This window comes from Podarcis bocagei (assembly GCF_964188305.1).
Source record: "Podarcis bocagei genome assembly, chromosome: 2".
Taxonomy (NCBI): Eukaryota; Metazoa; Chordata; class Lepidosauria; order Squamata; family Lacertidae; genus Podarcis; species Podarcis bocagei.
In genome coordinates this window covers 65,657,737-65,670,234 of record NC_138126.1, presented here as the reverse complement: position 1 = coordinate 65,670,234, position 12,498 = coordinate 65,657,737, and the positions used below count along the sequence as shown (strand labels likewise).

Sequence of the window (12,498 nt, the reverse complement as noted above, 5' to 3'; positions counted from 1 at the left end):
TTTCCCCCCCTTTTAGGGCGTGATTGGGGAAAAGGTTGCCTATTTTTCTTTCTGATGTCTCCTTATGTATTTCTGTATTCACTTTGTCTAGTAAAAGGAGGGTGCGAAAACAACTAGAAAACCCAGAATGTTATTTTTCTCACACCACCTGCTCAGCTTCTCAGTGCCTACCTGTCAATCACCTGACATTACAATATCACCAGGTGAAATGTTCTCCTTTGCCTGCACAATTTGAAATTCAACCACAATAGCATAGGCAGGGAGTTTTGCAGGTGTCAATGACAAGCTGATTAATAGTGCCTCTAGAGCAGTGTTTCTTGAACTCAGGTCACTAGCTGTGGATGGACTACAACTCCCATCAACCTTGACCACTGGTCCTGCTAGCTAGGGATGATGGGATTTGTAGTCCAACCACAGCTGAGGACTCAAGCTTGAGAAACACTGCTCCAAACCCTGATTTTGACAGGTAGTCACATCCTTTCCTGCCTCACACTTGGCACCATATTTGTAGGGCAGGGGGCCATGACTTGAGCAAGTGAACAGACCTGCCAGGTCTACAAGTTAGATCAGTGGGCCAGAGGTACCCCACCACTGTCTGAGGCTGAGAAAAATGCAGTGGTTTGTCTACTCTGCTTGGAACAATTTGGCCCAAGTGGGATTGCAGTTTTGATTGTAAAATCCAAATGGCACTAGTTGTGATTAACTAAACACAATAGTTATGCATGATATTTATGCATAGAGAATTCAGAGACACAAACTCTAGCATAATGGAAGCCTTGTGTGTATGTGCATGTGTGCAGACACACAGATATGTCACAACAGGGGAAATGTGCCCTTTACATCAATTGTAAAATTGCAAGTGGGAAAACAACAGTTATGAAGAGATCCAGTTATACAGAGAGGATCAGGTTACCCCGACATAAATTATATGAGCAGCGATGAAATCTTAGGAGAAGAGTGTGCCAGGAAAAAAAGCCATTAAAATAAAAGATGCGAGAATGACCTAATGCTCTTGGGGTTGGTTAACAAGACAAAGACCCAACTAGCTCCAGGTCAATGATTAGAAACAGATTCCAGGCACATGCAGACAGGATGTTTTTACATTTCTGTCAGTTGCTAACATACACAATATGAAATATATGAGTGCTCTCAATACAGTTTGATCCTTTGCTACATGTTTCAGCAGAAGGGTCTGTAGCTAAGAGAACAGGAGAAGAGAATTACACAGATCTGGGATAAGGAGCATTGTTAAATCAGGTTTGGAAAAAGCACATAAATCATACTCATTTTATTTCTATACCGCTTTGTATTTCTGAGAAAAAATATCAAAGCATTTTAAAACACATTAAAACATCAAATAAAACAATCCAAGACAAAACATTCCTGTTTTGCTATTTTTGGTAGCTCACCAGGTCCAATTAACATATCACGCAGGATATTTTGATTTTGTGTCATAATTTTCTGTATTTTTACTTTAAAGCAGCCTCCAAAGTTACTATTAACACCAAAAGGGATGGGGATATGGATGCAGGATCCCCCTACAGCTCCTTTTAAGTAAAAAGACAAATCACCAGAAGGTCTGATCATTGATCTCACGTGTAATAAGTAGTTTGGCCCTGAACTGTCTATCCTGGGTTTGATTCTGGATCTGGTATAAATCCACGTCCCTCTTACCTCTGCATAATCAGCCACTAGAAGGAGCTCCACGTATTTCATAGACTGTTGGTCATCCCTCTTCACCTATGGTGGCAAAAGTACACATCCCAAACTGTTTCATGAAGCTCTTTAAAATTCAAAAACCACTTTTATTAAAATGTACTCATTTTGTGAGGTTCAAAAATGTCACATATGCTGAAATAATTAGAAACTGTTTGTAGTCCTCATAATTTCAAGAGAAAACCCCACCTCTTCAGCTCAGATTTGAAGAAGAAGAGGAAGAAGAGTTTGGATTTGATATCCCACCTTTCACTCCCTGAAGGAGTCTCAAAGCGGCTAACATTCTCCTTTCCCTTCCTCCCCCACAACAAACACTCTGTGAGGTGAGTGGGGCTGAGAGACTTCAAAGAAGTGTGACTAGCCCAAGGTCACCCAGCAGCTGCATGTGGAGGAGCGGAGACGCGAACCCGGTTCACCAGATTACGAGTCTACCGCTCTTAACCACCACACCACACTGGCTAGGTGGCATGTGGGCAAAGAAGAGGAAGGAGAAGTTCTGTTATGGATTCTTAGCTCAGACTTCATTTTCCTGGGGGGGACCTAAGGCAAATCACTGTTTTTTAGCCTCAGTCCTTCATATGTAATCTTGGAATAATGATGCAGCCTTTTTTATACTGCTGTTCCCATGATTATTGAGATAATACAAGTGGAGTACTTTAAACATTTAAGCAAGAATCATTGCTTTCCTTAAAGCTTTCAAAACAGATGTCTTCTGGGATGCAACGGAATAATTCCGAAGTACTAACCCTGCGATAACTGGACGCTGCTGGGCTTGTCAACTCTCCAAGCCAATCCATAGCCTTTGATCCTGAATGCTGGTTTCCACAGGTACCCCTGGCAACCTTGAGATGTTCAGACCTGTAGATCAAGTGTTGCTCATGGCTATGAGGCAGTGGTTCCAAGATATAACTGAGGTTGTTGCTCAGGACTATAAGGCCACTGGAAGACAAAATCAATAAAGCAGAAGTTATGGAAGGCAAGTATTTACACTTCATTATGCCTCTGGGATTGCTCAGTCGCTTGAGCATCTTAATCTTAATCTCAGGGTCATGGGTTCGAGCCTCATGTTGGGCAAAAGATTCATGGATTTGCAGGAAGTTGCACTAGATATCCTTCATGGTCTCTTCCAACTCAGTGATTCTATGAATACAAACCAATAATCACCTAGCTTGGTGTATGTTGTGGAGAATAATTTTTTTACTGAATTTGTATAAAAGAAAGTTTCAGCACATTTTGCTAAGGCCTAAGATCACGGAAGGGACGTGGGTGGCGCTGTGGGTTAAACCACAGAGCCTAGGACTTGCCGATCAGAAGGTCTGCGGTTCAAATCTCCATGACGGGGTGAGCTCCCGTTGCTCGGTCCCTGCTCCTGCCAACCTAGCAGTTCAAAAGCATGTCAAAGTGCAAGTAGATAAATAGGTACCACTCCGGCAGGAAGGTAAACGGCATTTCCGTGCGCTGCTCTGGTTCATCAGAAGCAGCTTAGTCATGCTGGCCACATGACCCGGAAGCTGTACGCCGGCTCCCTCGGCCAAAGCAAGATGAGCGCCACAACCCCAGAGTCGGCCACAACTGGACCTAATGGTCAGGGGTCCCTTTACCTTTACCTAAGATCACGGAAGGGTAAGATAACACATGGGGTCATATTCTGTGCTAGCAGAAGTCAGCACTAGGATACCTTATTATTATTACTCTGGGCACTTATTTTCAGTAAAGGGGCTTTAGTTGCGATCACTTCAACTAGAAATTACAGAAAGGCCTGTTTTCAACAAAGGAAACTAGTATTGTTTCATGAGAATTGCCTATATAAAATTGGGTGTTTTTGCTCTCCCAGTTATTATTTATGAAGAATGACTGGGAACAATTTCTCAAATGAGATTGTTTTGAGTGCATTGTACCAAGGAAGAAGTGTTTGGCCTTAGAGATCGTTACACCCTTCCCCACCTGCTCACTTCCCCCCTTGAGAAGTACAAACATATGCAAGTGTTTAGCTTCTGTATTCCTCCAGAAATTCTGAAAGGTCTTAGAACAACATCAAGGATACTGGCCAGCACATGGACTAACTCTACTGTAAATGAAAAATGAGGTTTCAGATGGTCATTTTGCAGCCAGGAATATAGTACTGGAAAATGGGGGGGGGGGTGAAAGTAGGCCAGCATGCACCTGCGATGCTTCCTATTTTGTGTGGGCTCTGTGTATTATGTCAGCCATAAATGGCCAGGATTTGCTTTGTTTACACTACTGGACAGTTTGTTTACATTAAAGTGACTTGAGGTCATTGAGGGATTTTGGGGGGAAATAAAAATTGGCCAAAACTGTTTCCTGGCTGGATGACAGCCCAGCTTTCAAATGGCTTTGAATAAAGGTGACCAAAAGGAAACCATGTCCTGTTTATAAAAATAATCTCTTTAACTTGTCATTTCAGGAGGTCAAATCATCTCACGTGGAATAAATATGTGCGTATCTGTACAACAGACTTGTGGCTAACATGGGATGTTATAGAATTCTGTTCTTGCGAGGGGTAAATGGAAGAGAACAGCTTTTCAGAAGAAGCATGTATGTCGTGACTGCTATAAAATGCTGGCACTGAAAGGGAGAAATTCAGAATAATCTGCTGAGATAAAGAGATAAGATTCTAAGAAGGCAGGAAAGCAAGCATGTGGTGGAAACTGAAAATACTGAAATGAGTCTATTGATGATGAGATTTGATGTAAGATAGAATTCAGAGGAATAGAATCTTGAGTACCTAATGAACATTTCTTCAAATGGTGCTTGGAGGTGAAAATCTTAATGCAGATAACCTCCTTTTGAATGTACATTACTGGGGATCCCTCACTGATGTCATTTGTCGTTTCGGTATAGTTCAGTTGGTACAGCATGAGACTCTTAAATCTCAGGGTCGTAGGTTTGAGCCCCATGTTGAGCAGAAGATTCCTGCGCTGTAGATGACACTGTAGATGACTAGATGACTCTTGTGGTCCTTTCCAACCCTACAATTATGTGATTCTGATTCTAAGTTTGAGCTGGGGCAACATAGGAACTGTTCTAGTGGCTTAGATCAGGGCATGGTCTTGCTGAAGCTACACAGGTCTAGGTGTGGTCAGTGTTTGGATGGGAGACCACTTGGGAACCACATGTCTGCTGCACAGGGTTCCATTGTAGGAAAAGAGGAGGATATAAGTGCAATAAATAAACAAATCAAATCTACCATTCTGTTACCAACAGTGTGTAGCTCAGTAGTCCAAGTCCAGTTCAAGTCGTTTCATTGGTCATGTTGTTCAGATGCCTGATTATCATCTTCCAGAGCAACTACTCTATTCTGAACTTAAAATTGGAAAGCGTAATGCTGGTGGTCAACAAAAGAGGTTGAAAGACTCTCTCAAGGCAAATCTTTAAAAAATGAAGTATAAACACTAACAACTGGGAAACACTGGCCTGCGAACACTCCAGTTGGAGAACAGCCTTTACCAAAGGTGTCATGGGCTTTGAAGAAACACAAACTCAGGATGAAAGGGATGAAATGTGTTAAGAGGAAGGCATGCTTGGAAAATCCTCACCATGATCAACTCCTGCCTGAAAACCTATGCCCCCACAGGGGAAGGATGTGTAGACCCAGAATTGGCCTCCACAGTCACTTACAAACTCACTGTTAAGACTGTGTTCATGGATGTGTAACAGCTGCCATAGTTAATGCCCATTAACATCTGTCACCATTCCTCCATGTATGGCTAAAAAATAACTAATGAATGGCTTAAAAAAACATGTCATTGCCATATTGTCTGATAGGGAATTACAAGACTATCAGAATGTCCCTGTGATCCCAGAGAACTAATCTAATTTGAGATTCTGTAAAGAAGAGCTTGGACGCGGGTGGCGCTGTGGGTTAAACCACAGAGCCTAGAACTTGCCGATCAGAAGGTCGGCGGTTCGAATACCCGTGACGGGGTAAGCTCCCCGTTGCTTGGTCCCTGCTCCTGCCAACCTAGTAGTTTGAAAGCATGTCAAAGTGCAAGTAGATAAGTGCAAGCGGGAAGGTAAACGGCGTTTCCGTGTGCTGCTCTGGTTCGTCAGAAGCGGCTTAGTCATGCTGGCCACATGACTCGGAAGCTGTACACCGGCTCCCTCGGCCAATAAAGCGAGATGAGCGCCACAACCCCAGAGTCGGTCACGACTGGACCTAATGGTCAGGGGCCCCTTTACCTTTACCTTTAAGGAAGAGCTTGACCTTACCGTAGACCATTGCATATGCTGAGTGTCACACTTGAGTCTTCTACCTCTCTCACAGTACCATGGTAAAAGCAATGATCCTGGAAGGACAGAACAAAGACTGTCAAGGTATTATTCTGTAAATTTATTCTTCCTCCTCAACTCCCCTTGATGGTTGATGCAAGAAAAGGATAGCAAAATGTATAGATTCCTCTCCACCTGCTCCCCAAAATACCCTGCATATGAGAAGTCCATAGTTCATATGCTTTTTTCCTTTATTGTCAAAGAAACCTAAGGTGCTTTGAAACCCAAAGAAGGGTAGATGTGGCTAAAGCACATGGCTTGAGTATAAACACCTTGTCATTTCCATCTGGCAATGTACATGTACTATTTTGGGGAAAACAATTATACATTCAAGTCTCCTTTTCGTTAGGTATATTCCACCACTGTAAGCAGCTCGTCTGGTGTAACAGTTAAAATGCTGGGACTAGGACTCAGAAGGCCCAATTTCAAATCTCTGGAAACTCACTGAGTGACCTTGGGCTTGTCACTATCTCTATGGTTTGCTGTGAGGAAAGAATGGAGGCAAGTACCTTGTATGTTGCCTTTAGCCTCTTGGAAGAAAGGTGGAATATAAATGCAACAGATAAATGAAATGTTCCTATTCTATAATCTCATGAAGAAATATTCAGGTGTGAATAAAGTACAGATCAGTTACTCATAACCTCTCATTTTGGCATAATACTATTGAGTCCTGCAGTATTATTGAACGTAATTCCTTTGAAAGCCTGCCTAAAGGCCAGATCCAAAGCACACTGAAATCAATATGAACTTTACCGCTCACTCCAAATGGTTCCTGGAGCATTGTTACTTTTCAGATCTTTAAAACACCCACATGGCATGAAGTGATAAAGCCCTATTGTAGCAGGTTCCTGTCATTACAAATGGCAAGAAAAATGTGCTTTACAACCCAATTGTCAATAAAATTTCACCACAGTAATCTTTCTTATGAAACTTTAAGCCTAGAGGAAGGGAAGAGGAAGCAGCATCAAGAAGGATGAGCTCATAGACATGAGCTTTTTCATTTTTTAATCATCTAATTAGCAATATGAATTTTTGCACTGTTTTGGTGAAGTGCCAGCCAGTCAAAGCATTTCTACTCAGTTAATTCATGAAGAAGGTCCTGCTGTATATGAGCCAGCTGGCAAGGGCTAGCTTTGCAGTGATCTGAGAATATAACCAACGTTCAGATCCCTCTTAGCAGAGGACAAGAGCAGAGTGGCCAGCTCATGGATATCCAGTTTTAGATTCAAGAGGACTTCTTGAGAAGAAGTGTGACCTGCCAGGGTGGAACAAGAGCCAACAAGAGCCAATCCAGTTTGTATCGTATGGCCCAGTTCACACATCATAGCAAACCATAGTTAATTGCTTACCGTAAATGCACTGATCTGGGCTGCCTTGGGTCTTCTGCCTACTGCACAGGAGAAACCAACTACAACCTACAGTTGTCGTCTCCATTCACTATTCCCTCTAGTCAGTTAGGCTCCCTGGGGTGGGGACTCTGCGGCTGGGCACGCAATACTTACTGTGTTGTTCAAAGTCACAATGTGGGGAGTTCCGCTCTTAGTATAATGCGTTTCCGTATAGCCTGGTGCAAAGAGGTGCCTGCCAGCAACAAAGGAGAGACAAAAGAGAGCAGGAAAGAATTATATTTTGCATGTCATTACCTAGACTGTCCACCTCTGTGAAATCTTCCTATCATACATCATTAAAGGCTTACACCAATATCTTACAAAAGCTTTTTTTAAAACAACAACAACATTGTCATGTGGCATTTGGGCCTGCCAAAGTTGTATGTAGAAAATAGAAATCTTTAAAATAAATAAAAGTACAGTATCTTCTTTTTAAGAAGATCAGACCTATCCATTCTTAAGGAAATCAGCCCTGAGTGCTCACTGGAAGGATAGATTGTGAAGCTGAAACTCCAATACTTTGGCCACCTCATAAGAAGAGAAGACTCCCTGGAAAAGACACTGATGTTGGGAAAGATGGAGGGCACAAGGAGAAGGAGATGACAGAGGACGAGATGGTTGGACAGTGTTCTTGAAGCTACAAACATGAGTCTGACCAAACTGCGGGAGGCAGTGGAAGACAGGAGTGCCTGGTGTGCTCTGGTCCATGGGGTCACGAAGAGTCGGACACGACTAAACGACTAAACAACAACAAATCTTCTTTTGGGTCTGTACAATATATTGTTGGAGATGCAGCTGGCGTGGCAGAGTGGAGTGGAGGTGGCATTGTTCACCTTGCTTCCCAGTGTGGAGGTTGCTGCTGGTAACCGAGAGGGAGAGGTGAGGCGGGGCAGAGGTTGATGCTGTGCAAGCACAGCAGCAGAGCCAATCTAGCGCATTTGCAGTGCGCTGACCTCCCCACTGACTTGCCCTTTTCCTTCTTGGTTATTGGCAGTGAGTTCCATGTTGGGAAGCCAAGTGGGCAGTGCTGTCCTGTTCCGCTGGACACCACTGTGTTGCTAAAATAACCTGCAATGTGTACCATCAAGCTGAGTAAAATACACAAATGCAACTAGGGGAAAGATAGGCTTTTTGAGGCTTTGCAGGAAGTCTGGTATTCACCGACAAATGGCCCCTGGCACTTCACCATGATCTGTGAGTCATCAGGAGAGATAAAGGAAAATGCATCTCTTTTCTTCGCTCCCTTCAGAAGGATCATCATTTAAACCCCTGCATCATTTAAGTTAACTTCAAAAGTTGTACTGCTCACTGTCTGGCCTAGGGTAAGCTGTTAGCTCTTAGCTGCATGTCTTTCACAGAAGGTTACGATATTAAAAGTACCTCTGTATACTGAATGTGCTCTAGAGATAAATAAAGCCAACTAATGCTAATATGGCAACCTTTTATCGTTACTGTACTCCAGCAAAATTAATTTGGCTTCCCTGGCCTTCTTTGCTGATACAGAACACTAAGCCTTGCAACTGCAGACTACAGATAACCACAATAAAACAAAAACCCTAAACAAAAAATACTGCAAAGTAAGCTCTCTATTATCTCCTATGTTGTCATGGTCTGGAAAGCAAGAAACAATTATTTTCCCCACCCAAACTGTGTTAGCTTCCAGAAAACTGACATAAGCAATATGCTCAGATCAAGGAATGGCCTTAGGAGAGGCTGTGCCAAACTTGCTTCAGGTGTGGTAAACCCAGATGAGGTTAAATAATAATAATAATTAAAGTAGTGACTCCTGGAAGCACCTCACAGATATGCAAAGGGTTTGACCAGTGTAAGCTCTTCCAAGTTGGCAGTTCAATTGCACACATGAAACTATAACTAAAAACATGGAAGTCACATGGAATTTTAGAATTTGAATGGAGTAGTACTTTTTTTGTTTCATCAGGGGACCTAGCATTCTAATATTATGAGAGGAGACAAAATCCCATTTACCCACTTTTCCCATTCTATTTATAAATTTTGTGAAAATTTATCCCATTTAGTTTCTCTCTCTCTTTCTCTCTCTCTCTCTCTCTCTCTCTCTCTCTCTCTCTCTCTCTCTCTCTCACACACACACACACACACACACACACACACACACACACCACACACACACACGTATATATCCTGGTTCTTAAGTCTGGGCTGAGACCAAGTATATGAAAGTATATTTGAGCAATATATCAGACTGAAACAAAATCGTCATTCCCTCTGACAGGAGAATCTGGTAACTTGGACATGCCGGTAGTTGTGATTTGGATGAATGGTGATTTGCATATGCCAGTTCATGAAAGAGCAATGATTTTATAGCTCCCCTGACAATTCATTGCCCATTAGGACAAATGTCATATGCAAGCACTCAGCTGTTGTCAGCTGCCCTTGGTTATCGGTATGTCAGTTATCTTTGACTTTGGATATTGTTATCAGCATCCACCCAAAAAATATTGGATATTGTTGTTTGGTAAGGCTGAAAATTTTGTTTAGAGATCCCTCTTCCCCACCCTCATCCTCACAGAACTACAATTACCTAACTTACCCATACATAGAACACTGTACCCCTATGCCTGTTCACTTGAACTTCATTTTACTTGAAAATCTTTCATCTCCTCCCATCTTTGGACATCTGATTAAAAGAGGATAGATTCAAAGCTACTGAGTTATGACTTGCACCTTGGCATATGTACGGCGACACTAAGGGCACTATAAGCTCAATGGATATTGTTTATATTCCCCGAATTGTGTGTCTCTCACTCCATTTCCCCTTATTGTTTCCCAACTTATGATGCCATTCTTTAGACTACAAAAGAAACAGGAAATTTTGGGGTTATTTACACCGAGCAAACAAAACCCAACAATCTGAGTTTTGCCCTACTCATGCAAACTTAATTTTATTGTGGTCAAGGCTAACTCCGGAGGGTGGGTATTTACCAGGGCCCAAAGATAAACTGAGATCCCATCGCTCTAAAAGTCCTGCCATTTCCACTTTACAGGGTATATTCCAAGAAAATCAGGTGCAGCTTAATAGAACTGTTATGTCCCACTGGGGGATTGGGGCGCAGCCACCATGGTGGAGGAGCAGGACATGTTGAGCACTCAACAGTGGCAAGTGCTGGGCAGTGAGTGCCAAGCCACAGCAAGTGGCAGGCGCCCAGTGGCAAGGCGGGGGCAGGGCACAGTGAGGGCGGTGGTTTTGCCTCAAGCAGCAAAATGACCCAGCCTGGCCCTGAGTATGAATCTTATTCTAGAGAAGTCAAAACACAAGTAATCATGTGGTATTTTTATTTTTTAAAAGTCAGGATAAAAATATTCAAAATGGAAATTTTCAGTTACTGTAACTTGCTGGTTTCCATTTTTTGTCAGCCTACCACACAAATGTCAGTAAACGCTAAATGTGTCATGCTGTGGTTAACGAGTACGGGCAAGATGTGAAGGACCTACCAGTATGTACAAATGTGGCCGGCATGTGACAAATTGGGCTAAGTCCTGAAACAAGGCAAGTCACAGATTCTAATTTTTCCTATGGCTAGAGGCTATGGGCCATCCAGCACAACAGCTCTTACATCAGGAATTTAAGAGGAGGGAAAGCGCATGGTGCAGTCAAGGAGCCCTACCTGTGTACTCCCCACCTCCAGAGGTCATCCTACTGTCTGGAACATATGTTGTTTTGAGATTATTTGCAATCCCTATGTTTTTTGAAAAAACAAAAACAGATCTTTCTAATTCTTATGTTCTTATTGTCAAACCCATGGACCCAAAATAAGCAGGGTTAAGCTAACTTAATGGCTATGAGCCACACCATTTCATGATTATGAATTCAAAAATAAAACATCCTTAACTGGACAGTAAACAAATGCCTGGCAGGGATCTACAGTTAAATCCAACATAAAATAAAACCAAACATTGAAATGGCAATCTAACACATGAGCAGCAATGTAATTCTGAGGTCATTTGGCCAACTTTTTGCATGTGTTATTATTTATTTGAAAGAGGAAGGTCTGGTTTCTGCAATGCTGACCAATATGTTCATATCCCAAACAGCTGTGGTAAACATTTTTCTTTATGCGCTATAAATTACACACACACACAAGATTGTGACATGGTTCAGATGTTGGCACTAAGCCAAATCATGGCTTAGCCTGTATGAGCACCAGTAAAAACTGCAGCCGCATTAGTGCTGTTCTCGTGAGACCCAACACTTTTCCATAGGTTTGCATAGCATTACATGTGAATCTGGGCTCATGGTTCACCCTCTCCAAACTATTAGTTCTATCTTTTGCTCGTTGAATAGTTGTTGGTTTATTATTTCTCAGATGTTATTGTTTTGGTTCTTTAAACAAATATATAGTAGAGATTTGGACTGACTTTTATGTACAACAGGTCTCTGAGGTCCATGTTTTAGATGAAGGTGCAGTTCTGAAAATGCCTAAATAAATAAATGTCTATTTGTCACCCCTACTAAAACAGGAGTGGGGAACTGCCGACCCCTGGACTGGATGCAGGTCCCAGTGCCTTTCTGCCATGACCTCTCTTCTTTAGCCCTGCTCCATCCTCTTCCGTGCCATCCCCTTGCCCAGTGATGACTTCCCAACCTGTTGGTTTTCATGCTGGTCAGGAAGAAGGAGAAGCTTCTTTTCTTTCCACCCACCACAGAACCAAAGCAAGAGGAGGGCACAGAGAACAAAAGAGAGAAAAAGAGGTGGGGAGGGAGAGATGGGTGCCTCTGCCCACTTTTGGCTTTGGTCCCACCTGCCACCAGGTGGCCACGCCACCAATATGGATCCCCCAAGAAATCACTCACAAGCGACTCACAACACACAAAACACTTCCTCCTTACCTCTGCTATTAAAACTCACATGTGCATTTACTGCAGATCTTAGGCACTTCCAGTATACTCTCTTGTGATAAAGTAATATGAGCCACTTGGTTCAGATTCTCTGCCTCCCCCCCCCCAAAAAATACTTTTTGTTTCTTTCCTGCCAAAGGGATGAAAATCACTAAGTGGTTCTGCTGACTAATATGACAGTTATCATTTTTCCAGCATCACAGGCAATGGCCCTAAAGAAGAATACAA

The 12,498-nt window shown here is 42.6% G+C and overlaps 1 protein-coding gene across 1 annotated transcript in view; it reads right to left on the bottom strand.

Annotated features, from left to right (window-relative positions):
• ADAM19 (ADAM metallopeptidase domain 19) overlaps positions 1 to 12,498 on the bottom strand; it is a 55,317-nt gene that overhangs the window by 23,457 nt on the left and 19,362 nt on the right. The window contains exons 4-7 of the mRNA XM_081181112.1: positions 7,509 to 7,587; positions 5,947 to 6,023; positions 2,463 to 2,655; positions 1,675 to 1,740 (exon numbers count right to left, since the gene is read on the bottom strand). Coding sequence (XP_081037238.1) covers positions 1,675 to 1,740; positions 2,463 to 2,655; positions 5,947 to 6,023; positions 7,509 to 7,587 — 415 coding nt within the window. The remainder of the gene's footprint in view (positions 1 to 1,674; positions 1,741 to 2,462; positions 2,656 to 5,946; positions 6,024 to 7,508; positions 7,588 to 12,498) is intronic.